Source organism: Mesoplodon mirus (genome assembly GCF_964341445.2).
Source record: "Mesoplodon mirus genome assembly, chromosome: 20".
In the NCBI taxonomy this organism is placed as follows: Eukaryota; Metazoa; Chordata; class Mammalia; order Artiodactyla; family Ziphiidae; genus Mesoplodon; species Mesoplodon mirus.
In genome coordinates this window covers 17,399,586-17,424,907 of record NC_138996.1, presented here as the reverse complement: position 1 = coordinate 17,424,907, position 25,322 = coordinate 17,399,586, and the positions used below count along the sequence as shown (strand labels likewise).

The following is a 25,322-nucleotide window of genomic DNA, read 5'->3' as shown; positions in this document are numbered from 1 at the left end:
TGAGCATTCTCTGCTTTTCTAGTCACAAAATAGATTGCTCTGCAGCTTCTTTTTGTGTTTTTTTTTAACATGTTACAGGTCTTGACACTTGGAGACTGACTGGTTGTTTCTTGGTTAGACCCCCAAATTCTAGGACAGAGACTAACTGACTTGACTTTCATATGCTGTCTGTCCCTGGCCCGAGAAGATGTAGGCAAGACAGCAGAGTACACAGGAGAAACATGGGTGCTATGGATTTAATCATGGAGATGGGGGTCAAGGGTAGGATAATGGGTGGATTGCTAACACATAAAAAAGATTTACTCTAGGCTTGATCATTTAACTCAAGCCACTGTAGTTTTGGGGCTAGACTGCTGGAAATCAGAATCTGGCTTCCAATGGCACCTTATGCTGAATACTCCCTGGCTGGTATTGCCAACGTTTGTTTTGAGGCATTGAAGTGAAATCAGAGAACCAGCATATGTGCATCTCTACATACATATAACATTCATTTTGTTTTTAATGAGTGGTGTAATATACTACTTAAAAAATTATCAGGTGTCATGGTTTTAGGTTGTATTCATTGGGTGATTGTTTTTATATTTCCTTTCCTGTTTCTTTGTTTGTTTTTACAGAGGCAAATACCGGATTGTGTACATAACTCCAGAATTCTGTTCAAGTAACTTGGACCTACTCCAGCAACTGCAGGCTAATATTGGTAAGTGGTATGATAGAATCTTTATAAGTATTTATTAAATTGAGATATTCTTTAAAGTTAAACTTATGAATAGATACCGGATTTTACTTCTTTTAAAGTTTATTTCAAACCTTATCTCCTGGGGGCTTCCCTGGTGGTGCAGTGGTTGAGAGTCCGCCTGCCTATGCAGGGGACACGGGTTTGTGCCCCGGTCCGGGAGGATCCCACATGCTGCGGAGCGGCTGGACCCGTGAGCTGTGGTCGCTGAGCCTGCACATCCGGAGCCTGTGCTCCGCAACGGGAGAGGCCACGGCAGTGAGAGGCCCGCGTACCGCAAACAAAACAAAACAAAACAAAACAAAACCAACCAAACAAAAAAACCCCTTATCTCCTCCAGGAAGTTTCTGCCTCTCCAACGTGGTGTCTCTCCTGTCCTATCCCAAAGTATCCTATAATTCCCTCTGCCATAGAAATTAGGCTCCTGCATTGTAATTACCTGTCTATATATCTGTTTTCTTCTGCTAGACTGTAAACTTTTCAGGGAAAAATGCCGTTCTTATTTCTTTATATTTCCCGAGTGCAGTGCCTGGCACATAGTAGGCATTTAAATGTATTGTTGAATAAATATTGAATCTTAGATTCTGTGAAATTATAATTTCCTCTTTTTCATATTCTGAATCTAAATTAAGTCAGTGTAGTGATTCTCTACCCTTGTTGTTCATGAGAATCACCTTTCAAACTTTAGAAAAATGTCAGGTCCTCAAACCTTGAAAATTGTGATTTAATGCACCTGGCACGAGGCTGTGGCATCTGTAGTTTTTTTCACAGGTGATTCTGATGTGTAGTCAGGTTGGTTTGATTATTTGCTATCAGTGAGTATGATTAATTTAAAAAATTAGATGGTAAGTCAGAGCCTGTGTCCTAGAAAATGTAAATATAGAATTAGTTAAAAGCTGGTATCATTTTTTTCTTTTTTGTGATTAAAACATTTCTGTTGGTTTTTCGCTTGTTGATGGTTAGGCTCAGCTATCCAAGAGCTGCAGTCACGGCTTCTATTGTAATTGCACGTATTTCAAACATTCAGCTGAACCAAACGATCTTAGCTTTCTAATGTAATATGATCTCATTTTATAATTATATATTAAAATAATTCCTAACAGGTAGTTTTTTAACATTGCAGTATCTCATTTAATGGTTACTTGCATATAACTCTAGGAAAGCATTTAACAGTTGTTCTAACAATATAGTGAAAACAAATACTTACCTTTTAATATGTGTTAAATATTAACAAAAGAATGAGGGCAGAAATTATCATTTGATTAAATATATTATCAAAAATTGCATCCATCAGCTGTTAAACTCCCCTGTTGGCATGTTATATTTTTGCCTTAAATGGAAAACAAATTTGATGTGTGTCCTATTAGGTTGTATGAAGTTCTTATGAATATTTCACTTTAGATTAAACCCAACAACCCTAGATATATAAATTCCATGGTTTTACTGCAAAAGTTAGGGTCTATGTCCATAGTGGTCTGGATATGTTTTGCTCCATTTTAGTATTTGTTTTGTGGTGGGGTTAATCCAGTATTTACTTAGATCCTTTTGACAGGTAGTTCTATTTCTCTATTTTAATTTTTTTCTAAAGGATTATATTATGAACACTGCAGTTATTAGAGCTGCGTACTCTGCATAAAATGGATGAAAATGCTCTTTTTGGTTGACTGTCAACGTTGAACAAAATAGAATAAATTCTTTCTGAAATACTTTTTTTTTTTTTTTTGCGGTACGCAGGCCTCTCACTGTTGTGGCCTCTCCCGTTGCGGAGCACAAGCTCTGGACGCGCAGGCCTAGCGGCCATGGCTCACGGGCCTATCCGCTCCGCGGCATGTGGGATCTTCCTGGACCGGGGCACGAACCTGTGTCCCCTGCATCGGCAGGCGGACTCTCAACCACTGCGCCACCAGGGAAGCCCCTGAAATACTTTTATTTAACTTTTATTTGCAGGAATTTGTAAAACGCTTGCAGCAGGGAATATACTCAGAATTTTATTTGTACAGTAGTTTGACATTTAGCTATTCAGATTTATGATTTTTATGATGTGTTATTATTTAAGTAATATGGGTTTATAACAGAAGCAGCAAACAGAATTTTACATAGAGACACCTTAAAAGCAAACACACCTGTAATTTCTTGTAACTTTGGAAGTAGGCTTGAATGACAGATGTGCCAGAATGAAATATGTCCTGGACCTGGGCAGACACTTGGACTTGCACGTTTAATGTGGAAGTTGGCAGAAGCTTGCCTCAGCTGCTTGTGAAGGGCAAAGTTTAACTCCATTAAAGGCTAGTTAGTTGGACTTCCGTGGTGACGCAGTGGTTAAGAATCTGCCTGCCAATGCAGGGGACACAAGTGCAAGCCCTGGTCCGGGAAGATTGCACATGCCACAAAGCAGCTAAGCCTGTGCGCCACAACTACTGAGCCTGCACTCTAGAGCCCGCGAGCCACAACTACTGAGCACATGTGCCACAACTACTGAAGCCCGCATACCTAGAGCCCGTGCTCCACAACAAGAGAAGCCACCGCAAGGAGAAGCCCGCGCACCGCAACTAAGAGTAGCCCCCGCTTGCCGCAACTAGAGAAAGCCCACATGCAGCAACGAAGACCCAGTGCAGCCAAAAATAAATAAATACATAAAATAATAAAAATAGTAAATAAATAAAAATTCTTATTAAAATGAGCTAGTTAGTCAAACCTGTAATTATAAGGAAGGTTTTAAAATAAAGGAGGAGCTGTCATCTTTGTTTTAATTTATTTAATTTAAAATCTGGGTCATGTAGTTTCTAAACCCAAATAAGTATAGTGGTACCATTGAATTTGTCCCAGCCACTCAGGAAATAGAAACTTGATGTGATCAACCTGTATTTGTCCATGTTTAGTAGGTTTCTTTTTTTCTTTCTTTCTTTCTTTTTCTTCTCCAACTCATTGTACTTGGTAATCTCAATGAATTGTAATTATTTGCTTGTCTGTCTGTCTCCTCTTTTAGAATTGTGAGCTCCTCAAAATCATGGATTGCATTTTACTAATCATTTTATACCTAGAAGAGTGTTTGGAACATAGTGGGAATTTAATAACTATAATAATAATAGCTTATTATTTTTTTATTGAGCTGTCTTTTATGCCAGCCCCTATCTTAGCGTTTTACGTGAATGATCTAATTTAATCTTCAGAATAACTAAAAAATGTTAGGTACTTTTATTACCTACCTTATCCTTGTGGGAAACTGACACTTGGAAGCTTAAGTAACATGCTTAAGGTAATATAAACAGTAAGCCAGGTTATGCATCTAGGTAGTCTGACTCTAGAGCACACGTTTTTAATCATCTCACTAGTGGCAAAACATTATAGATTCTCAGACAAGCATCAAGTAGGGATCCTCCCCAGTGAAGGGAAATATCATTTTTGTCGTAAGTATTAATTTGGTGATCGAGGGCAAAAGCACTACTGTCACGACTTTGAAATACCTGAAGACGTTTTAGTGAACGATTATATAATAAAACCCTTTTCTGAAATGCATTACTACACACTGTTGATTCTGTTTCAGTGTGGGTGTGTGGTGTGAGGGCAGAGTAGAGGCGTTGCTCGGGGAAGAGAGCAAAGTACATTCCTTCTTACCTACTTTGTACATAATGAGATTTGGTTCTTCCCTTATCATTTTATATTAGAAAACGTGGATGTCATCTGTCTTCCAGAACTGGCATTACAGAGGAACTCTGCAGTGTAATATGTGATCAGTGATGCATTTAATCTTAGTATGAAATACGCTGAGTCTTTCTATCTCTCTTTTGTTTTTTGTCGTTTTTACTGTATTTACTTATTTATTTTATTTTTGGCTGCGTTGGGTCTTCATTGCTGCGCACGGGCTTTCTCTAGCTGTGGTGAGCGGGGACTACTCTTTGTTGCGGTTCGCCGGCTTCTCATTGCAGTGGCTTCTCTTGTTGCGGAGCACGGGCTCTAGGTGCGCGGGCTTCAGTAGTTGTGGCACATGGGCTCAGGAGTTGTAGCTGTGGCTCACAGGCTCTAGAGTACAGGCTCAGTAGTTGTGGCGCACAGGCTTAGTTGCTCCACGGCATATGGGATCTTCCCAGACCAGGGCTCGAACCTGTGTCCTCTGTATTGTCAGGAGGATTCTTAACCACTGAGCCACCAGGGAAGCCTCTCTATCTCTTTTGATAGCTAATCCATGAGATAAAATTGAAAGTATTACCAAAGAGAAAGAGAACAGCTCTTTTTTTTAGGGCATTATCATTGCAAATGAGTGATAGCTTTGAGGACAAAGTAATAGTAAGTAACTAATTTCTCTGAGGAATAATGATGAAAGTTAAAATTCAATAAACATGTTGTTTGAAAAATATATATTTCTCTCTTTTATCCATATGCCTTTTATCCATATATCTCCCTTTGGCTATTTTCAATAATGATTTTTGGTGTTATCTGATGTTATTTATGCTTATATTTTTATATGAACCAAATACTTTGATTTGAATTATTTACACTACTTTCTGTAATATTTATATATTCTAATGAAGATGGTAACAATTTAGATGCGTTTATTACTTTTTTTGAACTTTATTTTCTCCATTTACATATTTTTCTTTTTTTGTAGGTATCACACTTATTGCTGTGGATGAGGCTCACTGTATTTCTGAGTGGGGACATGATTTTAGAAGTTCATTCAGAACTTTGGGCTCCATAAAGGCAATACTCCCATCGGTAAGTTTTGCCAAGTGCAATGTCTTGAAATGACTTTCTTACCAAGGGAGAGTCCAGGATTGGGGAATGGCCAAAAAGCTGAAGATTACTCTGTGAAAGGGCAAATGGATGATGTAAGCAGGGGAAAGATTTTTTTTTTTAAATTCTAACCTTGACTTCCTTCTAAGGCTGGCCTGTAATTTATTGAGGAATACTATAGAGCAGGAGTTGGCAAACTTTTTCTGGTTCTCACACTTTCTTTCCTAATTTTAAAGAACAGGAAAGTTTTACATGAGTGTTCTATATGAATGGCATATTTTATACGAAGAGCTTAAAAACTTAAAATTTTATTTTTTATTTTGAAAAATTATGGATTCACAGGCAATTGTAAAAAAAAAAATGTACAAGGATGTTCTATGTACTGTTTCCCCAGTGGTAATATCTTGAATAACTGTAGTATAGTATCAAGTAGGTATATGACATTGCTACAGTTTATTCTTAGTTCACTAGTTTTATAAGTGTGTATGGGTATGTACGTATATTGTCCTATAGTTTTATCTCATATGTATGTTTGTATAACTACCATTGCAATCAAGATACAAAACTATTCCATTACCATAGGCTCCCTGGAGCCGTCCTTTTACAGGCATACCCACCATTCCCATCACCCCTAACCCTAACCCCTGGTGACCACTAATCTGGTCTCCATTTGTATAATTTTGTTATTTCAACAATGTTAAATAAATTGAATTGTATGGTTTGTCACCTATTGGAACTGGCTTATGTGAGTAAACCAAAAAAAAAGTATCAGAAATTATTTGTTATTCTTTTGATAGATTATCTAGTTCAACCTCATTTCTTATTAAGCGTGCTTATTGAGAGCTATCTTAAATATAGTTTCTTTTTTGTTAGCTCTTCTCATAAAGATTTGATTGGAGCAGATATTACAATAAAACAAAACAAATGAACAAAAAACTTGAATGTAACACTTAGCAAGGATATATTGGGAGAGAATCAAAGTAATGTGAATTGAGCTCCAACTATGGGACTGGCCTTGGGTCAGTGTTTTTATCTTGGTTAACCCTCATAACAATCCAGCAACATAAATATCTTCATTACTTTCTTCTTTTTTAAAAAAATTTTAATATAATTTTTAAAGGTTACATTCTGTTTACAGTTATTACAAAATATTGGCTCTATTCCCTGTGTTGTACGATACATCCTTGAGCCTGTCTTACACCCAGTAGTTTGTACCTCCCACTCCCCTACCCCTGTGTCGCCCCTCCCCACTGCCCACTAGTTTCATTACCTTCCTCTTGAAACAGTTCTTTTCTTACCAGTGGGATAGCACACTCCCTGGTTCTCTTCCTTCCTTATTATCCCTTCTTTCTCAGTTTCCTCTGCTTATTTCTTTTCATCTCCCTGCCCTTTTAACATTGGCATGCCTAAAACCTTAGTCTTTGGACCTATTCTCTTTCCTCTCTGTACTTACTTCCTTGGTCATTTCATCCAATATATGGTTTTAACTAAAATCTTTATGCTGACAACTCCCAAATTTATATCCTCACCCTGAATTGATACCAGCAATGTATGAGTGGTTCAGTTTCTCTCCCTCCTTTTCAGCATTTGCTGTTATTATTACTATTTTTTATTTTAATCATTTTATGGATTAATATGCGTATACACACACACACACACACACACACATTTACATAAACGTTAGCTGTCTATTCAACGTCTCTCTACTTAGATGCCTGACAGGCATCTGAAACGTAACCTATTCTTAACTTCCTGATATTCTCTCCATCCCAGAACAGCTCTTCCCTCAATCTCCCCCATCTCATTTAGTAGCAGCTGCATCCTTCTGGTGCTCAGGCCAAGATTTTTGGAATTTTCTTCACCCTTCTTTTTCTCTTACAGTCTACCCCACATTTAAACAGTAAAGAAATCTCACGAGGTCTTCAGAATATGTACAGAATCTGATCACTTCTCTCTTGATCCCTGCTACCATCCTGGTACAAGCCACCGTCTCCTTTCACCTGGCTATTACAGCAGTCTCCTGCTTGGTCTGTTTTCACTCTTACCCTCCTTAGTCTATTTCGATACAGCATCCAGAGTGATATTTCAAAAACGTTAAGTCAGACAGATCATGTCTTCTGCTCAGAACCCTCTGGTTGTAGACCATTTCACTCTAAATAAAGACAAACACTACATATCCTAAATGATGATCTGGCCTTTATTTTATCTTTGACCTCATCCTCTGCTACTTGTCTCCTCATTCACTGGCTTCTAACCCTACTGTTTGTTTTCACTGATATTCTTCAAAGGTGCCAACCGTGCTCCTACCTTAGGGCTTTGTTCCCACTCTTCCCTCTCCCTGAATAATTTTCCCCTGGGTAGTTCACATGGTGTATCCCTCACTTTTCTCAAGTCTGCTGAAATATTACCTTTTTTTTAGGCCTCCTGGGCCACCATATTCAAAATTTCAAATTAACCCCTCTCCCCCAGCTATCAGCTTTCCTCATATTCCTTTCCTGTTTTTAAAATAGCGCTTATCACTGTTTAACTTAACGTATTAATAATACACTTTGTCTATTGCCTGTGGGTCCCCACTAGAATATTCTTTGTGGGCAGGGTTTTTGCTGATTTGGTTTATAAAATCTACAACAGTACCTGGCACATAGTGAGTGTTCCATAAGTAATGGGGTAAGTGAATAAATGAATTTCGATGAGAAAGCTGAGAATGTAAGAAGTAACTTTCCCACACAAGCAGTGAGTGGTAGGGCAGGGCAGTGCTTCACAGTAGGACACTATGCTGGTTTCTAAAGCAAATGACTGGAAAGAAGTTTAAAATAGTTTCTGCCCTAAAGTAGCACATAGTCCAGTAAAGGAGTTTAGATTCAGATTTACCTATAAAAGTAGAAGCAATAGTACCAAGCAGTAAATGGTGTATGGAACAGTATGAATAATATAGAAAGATTAATAGTGTTAATAGTACCTGTATAGAGAAAGAAGATATTTGTATGGCGAAAGTCACTAGGCTCAGGTTCCTTGAGGACTGCTTTCTATTAATTTAGAACGGTTTAAAGTAAGCTTTTAGAAACTAGGAAGATTGCTTTCTTTAATCCTTTTCTGGGCCTTTGATTCTAGAAGGATTGTGTTAGAGGAGTTTTAAATGTTTTATGCAGTTCTGAAACACTTTTCAGTGTTGAATTAAGTCTTTTATTATGTCAGGCTGTGGACTCCATTAGATTCTTTTCATTTCTTGGGATGATTCACTTTAGCACAGGTTGTTTGTCAAGCGATGGCTGAGAAAACCTTTTTCCCCTAGTGTTTTCATGAATTCTCTTTATTAGCCAAGTGGTGAGAAATGCCACCTGGTGGTTGTAGGACTCTCATTTTCCTCACTGTTCTCAGTGCTTTTTTTCTTCTAATCACAATCACCCTGGGACAACTGGCGTAAACCCACAGTGCTTCACACCATATTATTTCAGTAAGTTCAAAAATAGCAAAAAATCATTAACTCATTGTGCATAAAGATTCTCATTTGGAGAGAATCTGACAAAATGAGTCTTAAGAAAGAGCAGCCAGGTAGAAAGCTTTACATCAGCCTTAAAAGTCTGAAATTCAAATAAGAGGAACTGTGAGAAATGTGAGACATGTTGGATCTCCCCATTACTTTCTCCCCAGCCCTTTCACAAAGATCAGCACATAGTAGACACTCAGGAACTATTTGGAGTTAGTGAATGAATGAATGAATGAATGAAGCATGATATTATAGAGTACATAGATTAACTGTACCACCCAAATTTAGAAGCAGATATAGTTCTTGGAATTCGTAGATGTGACACCATTCAAGTATATATCTAAGGCATTCCTAAATTTATAGTCACAAGATTAATTTACATTTTGTTGCCTTTTTTTTTTTTTTTTTTTTTGCGGTACGCGGGCCTCTCACTGCTGTGGCCTCTCCCGTTGCGGAGCACAGGCTCCGGACGCGCAGGCTCAGCGGCCATGGCTCACGGGCCCAGCCGCTCCGCGGCATGTGGGATCTCCCCAGACCGGGGCACGAACCCGTGTCCCCTGCATCGGCAGGCGGACTCTCAACCACTGCGCCACCAGGGAAGCCCCTTGTTGCTTGTTTTAACAAAACTTGGTACTTATTACCAAAGAAACCAAGATTTGCCAACTGAAAGAACAAGTTTCGTGAGTTCAGAACTTGATATAACTGAGTGACAGGGTAATTTATCACCCACACCAGTTTGCTTTTGAAAATTAAAAGGTGCAAGCTATGCTGTGATGACAGGATAAACTGAGTATCCCAGCAAACCAGGCTGTATGGACACCTTTCTCCTAACCAGCCTGTGTGTTATTTTTACACTTCACTGTAGTTTATAACTTTTAAGCATCAAAGATTCTAAGGGAGAATATTCTGTTCATTTTTGAAGTGAAAGTAAATATTGTTCCATTAAGTTTGATACATTCCATTACTTTATTCTATTTTCTAAGTTGTGGAAGCAACATTTTTTTTTTTGCGGTACGCGGGCCTCTCACTGTTGTGGCCTCTCCCGTTGTGGAGCACAGGCTCGGGATGCGCAGGCTCAGTGGCCATGGCTCATGGGCCCAGCCGCTCCGCGGCATGTGGGATCTTCCCAGACCGGGGCATGAACCCGTATCCCCTGCATCGGCAGGCGGACTCTAAACCACTGCGCCACCAGGGAAGCCCGCAACATTCTTAACTGTGACTTTCTAGAATGTTGGCAAAGGAGGGAATTTATATTGATTTTTCCTGTTAGCAGGCCACTAGAATAAGGAGTTTCTAGTAGCAAAGTGAGAATTTTTAAGTTAGAAGAGAGGTAAACATCCTGTAGGCCTCTCCATCTCATATTTTGATGAAAAAACTGAGGCCAAGAGAAGTTAGCCCTTTCCAAAGTCGGTGGCACGTCTGGGAGTAGTGGCCATGTCTCTGCAGTTCTTTTGTAGAATTCTTTTCAGTTGTTGCAGTAATATCTGATAGCTGACACTTCTTGAGTGCTTACTAGACACTAGACCTTTGTGTTCAGCACACTAGACCTTTTATCCCGTTTGGTCTTCACAGTGACTTTATGAGGTTGTTGCTGTTATTGCAACCATCTTATAGATGAGGATACCAAAGTTCAGAGAGTGAAATAAATAGCTCAAGGGACTTCCTTGGCAGTCCACTGGTTAGGGCTCTGCGCTTCCACCAAAGGGGGCACGGGTTCGATCCCTGGTCAGGGAACTAAGATCCTGCAAGCCATGCAGCGTGGCCAAAAAATATATATGTGTAAAAAAAATAAACAGCTCAAGATCTCACATCTAGTTAGTGGCAAAGGCAGGCTTTGAACTCAGACAATTGATTCTAAACGAGATTTTTACACCACTGTGCTGCTTTTTGCCAGATTTTTCTACTAACTTCTTCAAAATGTGTTATGGTTCGTGCTTATTTCCTTCTTTTCACAAAAGCATTGCTTGTCCACTCATACATTATATTGCTTAGAAACAAATCAAGCCCTCTATTCTTAATAGTCTCTATCCTGAAAACTTCTGTCTTTATGTGTATATGCAGTTAAACAACAAGCATTTTTTAGTGCATTTGTAAATTGAGTAACGCACTTACATTGATGGAACTCTGTTGTTGTGAGGGTGAGAATATGCATGTCCTAAGAACTTTAGTGTTTAAACTTTCCTTATTCTCAGCCATATATTTGCTATAGATATTTTTATTCGCTATAAAGACATAAAGCAGGTATATACATATATATTAAGCCTCGATTAGAGAAACTAACTTCTTTATAAATTGGCATATTCATATGTAAGTTGTTAGGCAGACACTCTAAATTCAGAGAACAGTCTGATTGTAAGCCAAAAATCAATTAAGTTAATTTTTAAAATAATTTCACAGAATTTAAGGATAGAGAATATAAAAATGCCAATTACTGGTCACATTGATTTTGATATAATTTTTTCCCATTTAAAAATTACTCCCAAACTTAATTGATTTTTTTTACATGAGCTTTGAGATAATTTTTAATTCAGCAAAGCTATATTGATTGTAAAAATAGTTTTTAATAAATTGTATCTTGTTTTTCAAATTCTGTAATTGCTTTTTTACAAATTGCACTTAAATTTTCATGTATGTACGATAATTGCTTAAACTGATTTGTGAGGTAGATGTATTGTCTCTGAAGAACTATGTTATGAGGATATTATTTACTGTATTTGTAATAAGCTAAAAAGAGTGTTAAGAAAGTTGTAATCTTGGATATCGAGCAGCTAATGATATAGGAACAATTTTTCTGATTATGAAATAATAGCATAGTTGATTAGAACTCCCTATGATAATAGTGACAGAAATATTAAATCTAGTTTCATGGGAGGTGTGTTGTTATCCCACTTTAGAATTTCTGAAGGATCACATACTCATGTTTTTCCTGGTACCTGCTGTGCCTCCTGCTTTGGCTGCTAACGCAGTCAAGAAGTCTTCGCTAGATTGAAAATAGAACATGACTCGGTTGCTCAAGGAATCAGTTAATAATAGATGTTTCATTCTCTCCTTTTTTCTTTTACATAGTATGCCATGATTAACCCACTATAACTGGTGAGAGGTTATCCAGATCACTGAGAACTTTCCTTTTACAATAGATCTGAAAAGCCATCGACCAATATATTTAATATAGGAGACAAAAAAGACTTGGGCTTTGTATAGGTAGATTTTCAGTGAATGAAGGGTTTACAATTTGTGAATGATAGATTAATGAAAAATAAGACATAACATACCCCTCATTTGTACCAGCACTATTATAAATGTAAAAATAATAAATGGAGAGGTAGATAGTTAATAAATGGACTTAATTTAATAAGGTAGATTGCATTTAGAAATCTTACAAATTTAGTGTTTTATTTGAATGATTTCTCAAAAGGCTGAGAAACAAGTATGAAGGAAGTGGTCTTCTCTTCTTTGAAAGAGAATAATTTTAAAGTTTCATTTTTAACCCTGTTCCTCTGTTCCTCCTGTAATTGTCTTCCAGTCTCTTTCTAAGAGGCAGTAGATGTTGGGAATTATTGAGCTCTTCCCTTGGTTAAAAATCACTTTTACTTATTTCAGGTTCCAATTGTTGCAGTGACTGCTACTGCAAGTTCTTCAATCCGAGAAGACATTGTACGTTGCTTAAAACTGACGGATCCTCACATTACCTGTACTGGTTTTGATCGACCAAACTTGTATTTAGAAGTTGGACGAAAAACAGGAAACATCCTTCAGGATCTGAAGCAATTTCTTGTCCAGAAGACAAGGTGAGAATTTCATGGTTGATAAATTTTAGTAACTATTTTCTTCTTTTTAAAAAATGTATTTTATTTTTTAAAGTTATTTCCTTCTAATGTATATTTAACATATTTCAAATTCTGCTTAGCTTTGGTTCAAGTCAAGTGTGATGTTATATAATCAGTGACTGAGGAAGGTAGAAACTAATTCTTCTAATATTTTTATACTCCGTACTGTTACTTGAAGGGGACATACACTTAATAATTGACAAACAACAAAAACAAATGAGTCTTTTATCTGAATTCTGTTTAGTTCACTAGTTATATGACTAACTTGAGTATTAAGGAATTTAAAAAGTCCTCTTAATAATAAATACTTCTTGAGCCCATATCATGTGCCAAGGACTATCATAGGTGCTTCATATAAGTGATCTAGTTTGATCCTTATAACTGCTCAGTAAGCTACATATTATTTTCATTTTACTGATGAAGAAACTGTCACTAGCTCTTCTTCCTATTTATTTTGCTTGGAGGCATTTTTTTTTTTTTTTTTTCCGGTACGCGGGCCTCTCACTGTTGTGGCCTCTCCCTTTGCGGAGCACAGGTTCCGGACGCGCAGGCTCAGTGGCCATGGCTCACGGGCCCAGCTGCTCCGCGGCATATGGAATCTTCCCGGACCGGAGCACAAACCTGTGTCCCCTGCATTGGCAGGCGGACTCTCAACCACTGCGCCACCAGGGAAGCCCCGCTTGGAGGCATTTTATATGTATGCTAAGAAAGCTTCCCTGAGCCTTATTCCCTGATTTGTTTTCTCAGTGAAAAGCTTATAACTTTTGTGTTATGAACTGTGTTTTTAAGTCAGAGTAGATGGAAATAATGTTTGTCCTACCAATATAAACAGAAAACAAATAGAGGAGAATAGGGTTTAAAGAACATCATTAGTGTTTTTCTTTTCAGAAAGGGGTAAAAAGAAGATTGACCCTAGGTAAGGAAACCCTATGGTAACTCTTGGGGTCCTTTAGGATGAATTTAAATGTAGAGTTCACTCTTGGCTTGACTGTCCTGTATTCAGATTAAAGCAAGAATGTAATGAATATACTCTGGATGTTCTGCCTGCTCTAGGGATCTCTCCAAAGTGAATACACTTCATACTTCACTTTCTTTCTGTCCTAAAGGTAAAACTTTCTCTTGAAGAAGGCTGTTTATTTTAGGTTAGAGTATCCACAGTCAGATCCTTATTTACTTTCCTAATGTTTGATCCTTTTCAGTCCATAGTATTCTCAATCTCGATGGCATTTCCCCCTGACCCTCTCCTTTTTTTTTTTTTCCTGACGTGATTATATTGTCCTCTTATGATATCTTATGTAAATAATTTCTTCTCACTATCTTTCATGTTAATTCTGCTAACTGAGGTTTTTATTACTTTTTAGCTCAGACTGTTATAGTCTCTCCTGACAGACATCCTTGTTCCTCAGGGCTCCCTGATTTTCAGATTTATCATCTGAAAGCACATCCCTGGGTCATGGTGTTCCTTTCCTGTGGACTAAAGGCCAGACTCCTTAAGATAACATCCAAGACCATTCAAAGATTTTGATATTGAATGTGACAGTGGTTTTTCTAAAAGCAAATCTGGAAAGATCTTGTACCCATTTTCAATCCTCCAAGAAGAGTTGTGGTAGCAGGGAACCACTCAGAGTCAGAATGCTCTCTGCAAATCTTGGGCAAATAGAAATTTACCTCTTAATGAGCAGTGAGATGGAGGGTAAATTGAGACTTCAAAGTATTACCTTTTATTTTCATTTTCTTCCTTTCATTTAATTCTGCCATTTGTTTATCAGTATTCACATTTTTTCTCTTCATTGAGCTAACATGTTTCTTAAACTCTGATCTTATTTGTTTTCTATATGCATGGTGCATTTAAATTAGATCAGCCCTTCTCACCTATCTAATTTAATGGTTAAATGATGATAGATTTCTTTTCCCCCTCAGGAAATTGTTATGAGGAAATAACAGTCTTTAGTAAACCTCTTAGCAAAGTAGTGAATCCTTTTGTAATAGTGAGGTAGGAGATAGATGCGCTCCAGGCTGAGCAGCTGCAGCCAGTCTCCTGCTGACACTTTGAGATAAGATGCCAGGAGGAGCATTGGGCCCTGAGACCACAATTTCCTCATTCTGTGGTCAAGGGGATTTCTCAGCCTGACACATGTGCAGAGAAAGTCCTCAGTCATCCCCTAAGGAACTCGGGATGACACAACTCTAAGGGGAGGGGCCAAAGGAGGGAGGAGATGCCAGCCCATAATATGTCCTGCCAACCTCCTAGAAGCCTTTGTGCTGGAATCCATCTAGACTGAGAGGTGCGTGTGATGCCCCAAGAAGGACCCTGAGTCAGGCCAGATATGGGCAAAAGCAAGATGATTGGCCAGAGACAACCTGGAAGACTGCCCCCATGCAAGTGATCTAAGCCACCCCTATTGGGTGCAGCTCACTTTGCGAGTTTGCCCATGTGCTCTTCCGCATCGGCCTTTTGGGCTGTTTGAGTCCATGCAGCCGTGTTCTGAATCTTTTAGACTCCTGGTCCCGGGGGATACACCCCAGTGTAAGAAAAATAATCATAGGACAATGACTATATAATCAAAATATCCTCCCCAAGGAATCCCTGGCAACTGCAACATTTTTCTCTGCGCAAGGAACTAAGTTCAACCAGAGACGTCTGATTCAGGGTTGATGGGGATCTAGGGGACACTCTGGACCCCTTCCAAATTAAAGCCTTCTGGTAAATGTTTCCAGGACACTGGATTCCATTCCTAGGTGAGTCTCTTCATCCTTGGTTGCAGGTTGCTCAACATGGGAGGATCCCCTTCTAAGCCAGAAGAAACACCTCTGGGATGTGTCCTTAAGAACTGGAAGCTTTTAAAATTAGATGGGCTAAGAAAAAAAAAGCTTAAGTTTTACTATAGACTGCCTGGCCTTTATATGTTGGGGGATGGAGAAACATGGCCCCAAAATGGGTCTCTAAATTATAAAACCATCTTGCAACTGCATCTGTATTGCTGTAGGTTGGGAAAATGGACTGAGTTTCCCTATGTCCAGGCCTTCATGTCCCCTTACCAGAATCCTGCTCTATGCGGCTCTGGTAATCAGAGGCCTGGAGAATCAGAGAATTCTCTCGACATTCTAGACGGTCCTCATTTAACTCCCCCAAACTCTCAGGAGGAAACCGAGTCTCTCCTACTCCTACAAGTACCCCTGCTTCTCGGGATCCCCCTGGCCAATCCCAAACCCCGCCTCCCTATGGCCCTCTATACACACTGGTACCCCAGGATGAAAAAACTAGTCCTACGGGGGTAACCCGTAGTGGGACTTCCTATCACCGAGGATCAGGGAGAATATGCCCTCTTGGGCAAGTGGCAAATGGCGAAGGCACAATCAGAGTACACGTGTCCTTCTTCCGAACCGATTTAGCCCAGTGCAAACAAAGGCTGGGCCAATTTTCTGAAGACCCTAGTAGGTTTATTGAAGGATTTCAGGCTCTAACCCTGGCCTTTGATTTAACCTGGAAAGATGTCCAAATAGTACTATCTACCTGCTGTACCCATGAGGAGAAAGAAGCAAAGGATTTGGACAGTAGCCCAGGGGCACCCTGATCAGCTCTCCAGGGACCAACCCAACATTTATGATATGGGTGGGGACGCAGTCCCAAATCAGGATCCCCCTTGGGATTATAAGTCCCTGGCGGGAACGAGGGCCAGGAACCACATGGTTCAATGCCTGTTAGAAGGAATGAGAAAATGCATTAGAAAAGCAGTCAACTATGAAAAGGTCATGGAAGTGACCCAAGAGAAAGAAGAAAACCCAGCCTTCTTTCAGGGACGGCTTGTGGAGGGTCTTAGAAAATTTACTCACATAGACCCCTCCATTCCTGAGGGTCAGTCCCTGCTAGGACAACATTTTATCAGACAGTCTGCCCCTGATATTAGGTGAAAACTCTAAAAGTTACAATTAGGCCCACAAACCCCTATGCCCAAACTCCTAGACGTAGCCTTTGGGGTATTTAATAATCGAGATCAAACTGAGGAGGAGGAAGGAACTCGGCATGAGTTGAGGCAGGCCAAGGCTCAAGCAAGTTAAACTGGTAGCCCTTGCTGTCAGACACACTGTTGAAGTTGACGTTACCTTGCAACTTCAGGGCAACCCAAAGGGGCCAAGAAGGTTCAGCCATCAGTCTGGAGGTAAGACCAACAAGGGTGAATGCTTCAGATGCAAGTGAACCGGTCCCTGGGTCCGTGAATGCCAGAGGAGCCCTCCAGGCCATGCCCAGTCTGCAAGCAGACTGGTCATTGGAGATGGGACTGCCTTTGGTCCCGACAGGGAAGAGGGGCCCCCACTCCTGAGATGGCCGTGCTGGGCAACTGAGGTGGCCCTGGGATTCTGGCAGCTCTCCCCCATGAGATGTCTGTCTCCATCAAGGAGCCGTGGGTCGTTCTTGATGTGGCAGATAAGAAGATCAATTTTTAAATTGATATCAGAGCCACATACTCTGGCCTGATTTCTCACGCTGGACCCTTCCTCTAAAAGCTGCACAGTGACTGGTGTCGACGGAAAGCCTTGCACCCATTACTTCACTGGGGCTCTCCCTTGGCAATTTGAGCAGTGTTTGATCTCACATGCCTTTTTGGTTGTCCCTAAGTGTCCTATGCCACTACTGGAGAGAGACCTTCTGGGCTCCCTTGGGGCCATATTACAGTTAGGAGGCCCCAAGCAGCCCCTTATCTTGACCCTGACTAAGGCAGATCAACAAGAAGAGCAAGGGCCTGTTCCCAGCCGTATTCTCCAACCAGTGAACCAGTTAGGGACAGAGGAGTCCCTGGGAGGGCCATAAACACCCAACCTGTGGAAATTAGCTTTAAGCCAGAAGCCACATACCCTACCAAGAGACAGTACCCCATAAGACTGGAAGCAAAAAAGGGTTACAGCTCCTCATAGATACCTTCTTACAACATGGCCTCTTGGTGCCCTGTCAGCCTCCATGTAACACCCCTGTTCTGCCCGTTGTTAAGCCAAATGGAGAACATAGGATAGTGCATGACCTCAGAGCAGTAAGTGATGCTGTGGTTCGTACACACCCCCTCATGGCCAGTCCTTGTAACGTATTAGTCCAGGTCCCTGAGGGTGCTAAATGGTTTACTGTGCTCAACCTCAAGGATGCCTTCTTTTGCATCCCAGTTCATCCCTCATCACAATATCTGTTTGCCTTCTAGTGGACTAACTCCCACCTGGGCCAGATGCAATACACCCGGACAGTACTGCCTCCGGGGCTTCGGGACAGCCCACACTTGTCCACCCAGGCCCTAGGAAAGGAACTAAGGGAAATGCACCTAAAAGAAGGGGCTATTCTACAGTATGTAGATTTGATATATTAACATGTAGCCCCTCCATGGAGGCCTCAGATCAGAACACCACTGAAATTCTTAATTTCCCTGGGACCCGGGGTTACAAGGTCCCCAGAAAAAAGGCACAAATCTCAAAGCAACAAGTTAAATACCTGGGATACATTATAAACCTTGGAAGTAGACAACTATCTCCAGACAGAAAACAAGCTATATTAGGCCTAAGTGCTCCAAAGACAAAAAAAAAAAACATCTCTGTACCTTTTTAGGCATGGCAGGATTTTACAGAATCGGGATCCCAGGATTTGGGTTAATGGCTCAGCCCCTGTGTGAAGCTACTAAAGGCCCAGATACAGAACCATTACTTTGGACTGGGGAACAGGAAAAAACTTTTAATAGTATCAAACAGGCCCTCACGAAAGCTCCTGCTCTGGGTCTTCCCAGTTGAAAAAAGCCATTCATCTTGTATGTGGCTGAAAAGCAGGGTTCAGCCCTGGGGGTCCTAATACAGAAGTTGGAGAAGTTCCTCAGCTTATAGGCTATTTTTTCAACAACTAGAAGTTGGCCTGGCTGCCTTTGGGTAGTAGCTGCCTCTGCTTCATAGGAAGAAGCTAACAAGCTTACCTTTGGAGAGCCACTGGAAGTCCAGACCTCCCATCAAGTACAAGGGATCCTGGAGCTCAAAGGCCACCATTGGCTAACTGGAGGCTGCCTTACTAAGTACCAGGCTTTGTTCCTCGACTCCCCAGAGGTAACCCTTAAAACTTGCTGCACCCTCAACCCAGCTGCACGGATGCCTGCTGACAGCCCAGAACTAATGTATTCCTGCCTTGAAACCCTTGGCCAGGTCTGTGCCTGTAGGTTTAATCTAACAGGTCAAGCCATAGAAAACCCTGAGGAAGAATGGCTTACTGACAGCAGTAGCTTTATTAAGGACGGGGTCAGGAGGGCAGGGTATGCTATCACGAGCGCTCACAGTGTCACAGAAGTGAAACCTTTGCCACCCGACACTTCAGCCCAGAAGGCTGAACTGATAGCTCTAACCCGAGCCTTAACCCTAGGGGAAGGAAAAACTGTAAATTTATACACAGGCTCAAAATATGCCTTCCCTGTTCTACATGCCCACGTAGCTATCTGCAAAAAAAAGAGAATTTTTAAATACAAGAAATTCCCCTAAAAAAATGAGGCTGACATTTTACATCTCATAGAAGTAGTTCAAAAACCGTAAAACAGGTAGCACTCATTCACTGCTGCGGGCACCAAAAGGGAACTCCTCAAATTACCCAAGGGAACAACAGGGCAGATCAGGAAGCCAAGAAAGCAGCCCTGATACCCACAACAGAAATGGCATTGATCCCATCCCTTGCCCCTTCTAACATTGTACCCAGATACTCAACTTCCGAAGAGACCTGGCCACGAGACCAAGGGGGAACTAAGGGAATAGATGGCTGGTGGCACATAGATCAAAAATTGCTCATACCTCTTTCTGACCAATGGAAAATTATTAAAGGGCCACATGATTCCTCCATCTGGGGAGGGATGCCGTGTCTGCAGTGGTTTTCCAGCTTTTTACAGGAAAGGGCTCCCAGGGACAATCAGAAGGGTTGCTCGAGCTTGTGCCCTCTGCACCACCCATAATCCGGAGGCAGCCTCAAGCCGCACCCCCAACCCCTCTTGTTAGCCCAGCCCAGTGACGTGGGACTTACCCAGGAGAGGACTGGCAAATGGGTTTCAGTCAGGTGCCCTCTTCCCAAGGCTTCAAATACTTATTAGTATTTAAAGACACTTTCACTGGATGGGCAGAGGCCTTCCTCAGTAGGACGGAAAAGGCAACCAAGGTGGCTAGAACACTTCTATCAATAAAAGAAATCACTCCTAGGTTCAGGTTACCCCGCCACCTCCAGAGTGACAGTGGACCCTCATTCAAAGCCAGGGTTACCCAGCAGCTCTCACAGGCCTTAGGAATCAGATACCACTTGCATTCGTCCTGGAGACCTCCATCCTCAGGGAAGGCAGAGCAGGCCAGTCATACCCTAAAGAAAACCGTGGGCAAACTGTGTCAGGAAACATCAGAACCGTGGTACCGCCTGCTGCCAATAGCTCTCCTAAGGGTCGGGGGGGGGCCCTAAAACAGCTATTAAGTTGAGTCCCTTTGAAATGACACATGGAAGGCCACTCCTCACCCTGGACATGCTAACTGACCCAGAAACCAAGCCCATCTTAAATACATTATAAACCTGGGCCAGGTCCAAACGGCCATAAAAGAACATGGAAACAGAACCCAGCTCCCAGATAACAGCCCCAGTCACTCCATTGTAAATCTGGGGACTGGGTGCTTTTAAAGACCTGAAAGAATGAGTCCCCTGACGCCCAGCTACTCCCAAAGTGGAAGGGTCCTTAACAAGTCCCGCTGAGCACCCCTACAGCAGTTAAGCTCCAGGGAGTCACGAGTTGGGTCCGTCTGTCCAGGATTAAACCTGCCTCCACTGATATGTTACAGGAACCCGAAGACATATATCCCAGCTATTCCTGTGAACCTACCCCAAACCCTCAAATACCCCTTCTAGAAGGTGATCCCTGAGCCAATGACAACCGCATTGATAAGTAAACTCTCGCTTTGACATGGATTCCTTTGGGACTCTCTGGGTGACAGAAACAAGATAAGTGATGGTAGGCTGGGACACCATAATTGCTATTGGGCTTTCGTTTACTATATGATTTCTTTTGATGTTTCTTTGCTACTTGCTATCTGTTTGCTTCCGAAATTAAAACCCTGATTGATGCCATGATGAAGTTATCAATCACCCTAACTTTTCTCTCCCTCTTTTGGGGATCCACGTCAGGGGAATGGGAATCCAACACAGTAGTAAATCTCTCAAGAATTACAGCTCAGGGATAAAATCTGCCCCAGTGCTGGATGTGTCATCCCTATCCTCAGAGCGATGCCTATGGGTTAAAAACAAGCTAATCTTTACACCTAGCAGTGACGACCTTACCTTACTGAGGGTCCTTCTAACCCTACTCTTAAAGTTCATAGTCCGTCCCTAGCGCAGCTTCCATGCTTAGACCTTAACCCCTCACGTCAATAGATCTGATGAGAACCACACGCTTACTTTAAATTGCAATAAGACTAGCTTGTCTTGCTGCCGCTGCCCCTATGCAACCAGCGTGAAAACTTGCAGTAACACTCTGGGGAACCTTCAGAATCTGATCAATGCTTCTGTTACTCCACAATTTAATTGTTCTCACCCACCCTGACAAAGATACAGGTGGAAATCTCACCCATTGGTGCCCTCACCATAAATACAATCAAAGACTAAAAAACAAGGACAAAGCCCAGATGGGATATGTACTTACTGGGCAGGAAAAACACCAATTGTCTGGAGTGTAATGTAGGTCCCCCCAACCCAAGGCCTACGGAAGGGTCCCCACCCCTCATGCACCCTCATATAATGGTGGGCCTCCCTCCCCAAGCTGTAACGGGATCCCCTCTTGGGCAGGCTCTCTAGAGAATTGGTTTAATTCTACAACAGTGCGTCAGGCATGTGCCCCTTCTGGATGTCTGTTCCTTTGTGGTCTAGACATAAACCCATTGCCTCATCAGAACAACCCCAATCCCTCTTTCCCTTTCCCGGGATTAGCTGTAGCCTTTCCTTGTGTAGACAGTGCTCTGTTTATGGGACAGTGTACGTTAGGCCAACTGAGTAATCAAAGGAACCTAGGTATTACCATCCATAATATCACCCACCCCTGGCGCAAAAGGGCAGTTGGCCTCATTTTGGCAGGGATTGGAGCTGCTGTTGGGTTGGCGTCCCCTTGGGAAGGCTTTGCTTGCCATGAAGCAGTGCTCCGCAGACTTCTGGATAACCTTGTTAACGCTGAGTAGGTCCACAGGGAATGCAGTTTCCAAACTTTTGTTGTCTGTTAGTTCCTCAGCTGATGTAGTAATGGATAACAGACTGACCTTGGACTTTCTTCTGGCTGAACAGAGAGGGGTATTTGCAGTTATTAATAAGACATGTTGTACCCACATCAACACCACTAGGCTAGTAGAAGAGGACATCTGACCATGCCAGATGGCTTCATTCCTTCGGACAGGGATACCCAAGCACTGACTCTATCTGGACTGCAATCAGAGGAGTGTTACCAAGTGTAACCTTGTTCTTACCCCTGTTTGGGCCTCTAGTTGCAATAATCCTTTTCCTGATCTTTGGCCCGTGCCTTTTAAATCTGCTTGTTAAGTTTGTTTCTTCCAGCTTGCAGCAGTTCCATGTCAAGATGATGGTGATGCAGGGATGCTAGCCACTCCCTGAAACAGATACTGCTGGGATAACAGCAGAAGCCTTTCTGGGGTCCCTTGACAAGGCCTTGACAAGGCAGGGTGAGAGTTCCACGGCACCAGTTAGGTAGGGTCCATGAGCCCAGTGGCAGCCTGAAGAAGCTAAAGAAGGACCTTCCCCCTTCATCCTCCCAATAAAGATTCCTTGGGGTCCACACCTCTCAGACGGGATTTGAGGTAGGTGATAGATGGGCCCCAGGCTGAGCAGCTGCAGCCAGTCTTCTGCTGTCACTTTGAGATAAGATGGCAGAAGGAGCATTGGGGCCCTGAGACCACAGTTTCCTCATTCTTGTCAAGGGGATTTCTCAGCCCAATACATGTGTAGAGAAGGTCCTCAGTTGTCCCCTAAGGAATTCCGGATAACACAACTCTAGGGGAGGGGCCAAAGGAGGGAAGAGACAGCAGCCCATAATATGTCCTGCCAACCTCCCAGAAACCTTCGAGCTGAGCAGGAAGGAACCTGAGTCAGGCCAAATATGGGCACAAGCAAGATGATTGGCTAGGGAAAACCTGGAAGACTGCCCCATATATGCGATCTAAGTCACCCCTATTGGGTGCAGCTAGCTCTGCGAGTTCGCCCATGTGCTCCTCTGCATATACTTTGCTTCTCATAAATGCTGTATCTGCTTCACAATCTTGGTCTCTTTGCTGAATTCTTTCTTCAGAGAAGACAAGGAGCGAGGTCCTTTTACCAGCCACTTCACTGCTGTAATCAATAGGAATTTTTACTGCTTTGAGTTTTCTGCTCTATAAGTTCAGGTTTTTGTGTTTTCTGCTTTTTTTAATGTAAACAGTGATCCACATTGTTTGTATCAGTTTGAACAGTACAGATGCATGTAAATTGAAGAGTACGTAGGTTTTTTTCCAGGCCCGTTCCTCAGTTATTATTACTGTTGATATTTTTGCGTTTAGCGTTTTAGGCGTCTGTTCTTTGTTCTGTGCAAATATGTGTTCCCAGTTGTTGTTACTGTTGTTACGTTGCTATAGTATGTCTGTCTGTTTCTGCAGTTTTCTCCTATTATATAAAGTATCACTGCTGCCTTTCTATATATTATGTTCAATGTTTAGGATGTTACAATATTCACATTTTGGTGTACAATTTTTCCTTCTTTGAAAAATGTTTTTTAAATGAGATTCTTATACATTAAAAAGATAATTTGCATTTTTTTTCACTCTATGGAGTTATCTACTATGAATTTTTGACATGGAAGTCCATTTGGTCACTCTCAAAAATTGCTTTGAGTAGATTATTCGGTAAGACTCGTAGAGTAAAGCTACTGTCTAATTTTTCCCCTCTAAGTTTTCAGTGACTTTTACCATAGTCCTTCTTAAAGGTTTTATATACATTTAATTTTTAAATATTTACTTCACATGTTGTAGTATGAATGTATATGATCATGAACATTTAGATTATTTTTCACTATTATTGTTTTGTCGTGAATATTTGTGTATATGTATCTTTTGGCAGATGTGTGTGTTTGTAAAATAGATTCCTAAAAATTGAAATTGTATCACAGGTTTTGCACATTAAAAATTAAATAAAATAACTTTTCCTAAATCTAAATAGTATATTCTTTTTATATTGGTTAGGTCAGCATAAATGAATGTATTTACATAAATGAATATGTTGAGGAATTAAATAAATGTTCTATGGAGATCATTATTTATACTTTTAATAAGTAAGCGCAAGTTTCTAAAACAGGCTTTCTAACAGATGTTATTTTCTATAATGGTCATATAGTCTCAAGATACTAGTAAATACTTCCTTGAACTATAAAAATGATCTTTTACTATTGCATGAAAGTTCTTGCTTTTTTAGTAAACAGATATAGAAATTCAATTTTACGATCATAAGAGGGAATAAGAATAATATAAATTTTATTTCTTCTCCTATGTAAACATTACATTTCTTATATAAATGAAGACTAATTGTTAATCTAGTGCTTTGCAATTCCAAAGGACGGTAACTGCATTTCCATTAGTTTACAGGTTTTTAGCAAGGCTTCCGCTTCAATAAATAAACTTGTCTCTGGTTTTAATTTGAACAAAAAAGTGAAGTCAAAGTTGTTTGGGTTTAATATAACTTATTTCCACATTTGAGTGTCTAAAATGTTTCAGGTATTTGTTAAATATGTCATTGTTTTTTATATGCTTTCTCCTTTTAGTTTTTTACTAAAAGGAAAATTAAAGTTTAAAAACTAAATTAAAATGAAATTAAATTAAAATTTTAAAAAGAAAGAGAAAATTAAATTAGGTAAAACCCAAACTGGTCTGAAGCCTATATGTATATGTTTATCCTTTTGCTCTTCTTTTTCTTTAGTTCTGCTTGGGAATTTGAAGGTCCAGCTATCATCTACTGTCCTTCTAGAAGAATGACAGAACAAGTTACAGCTGAACTTAAGAAACTGAAGTTAGCCTGTGGAACATACCATGCAGGACTGAGCATTAGCTTAAGGAAACAAGTTCATCATAGATTCATGAGAGATGAAATTCAGGTGTGAAGATTGATCATCATTACTGTCTGTTCCCCATAGTGGAAACAGATATTTCTCTAATATTTATTTACAAAATCTTTATTGAATACCTTCTTCTTCTTCTTCTTTTCTTTCCAGGAGGGACAATCAACTTTTTTTTTTTAATTTTTTTTTTTAGTTAAAAATGTTTTAAATTTTTTAAATTAAAATTTTATTTTATATTAGAGTATAGTTGATTTACAGTGTTGTTAATTTCATACTATATATAAAATAGATAACTAATAAGAACCTACTGTGTAGCACAGGGAACTCTATTCAGTACTCTGTAATGACCTATATGGGAATAGAATCTAAAAAAGCGTGGATATACATATATGTATAACTGACTCACTTTGCTGTACAGCAGAAACTAA

At 40.6% G+C, this 25,322-nt stretch overlaps 1 protein-coding gene across 4 annotated transcripts in view; it reads left to right on the top strand.

Moving 5' to 3' along the window:
- Positions 1 to 25,322, top strand: part of WRN (WRN RecQ like helicase) — a 127,831-nt gene that overhangs the window by 58,198 nt on the left and 44,311 nt on the right. For all 4 annotated transcript variants that reach the window (XM_082608822.1, XM_082608824.1, XM_082608821.1 and 1 more), the window contains exons 17-20: positions 615 to 697; positions 5,340 to 5,446; positions 12,552 to 12,739; positions 24,756 to 24,930. In XM_082608822.1, coding sequence (XP_082464948.1) covers positions 615 to 697; positions 5,340 to 5,446; positions 12,552 to 12,739; positions 24,756 to 24,930 — 553 coding nt within the window. The remainder of the gene's footprint in view (positions 1 to 614; positions 698 to 5,339; positions 5,447 to 12,551; positions 12,740 to 24,755; positions 24,931 to 25,322) is intronic.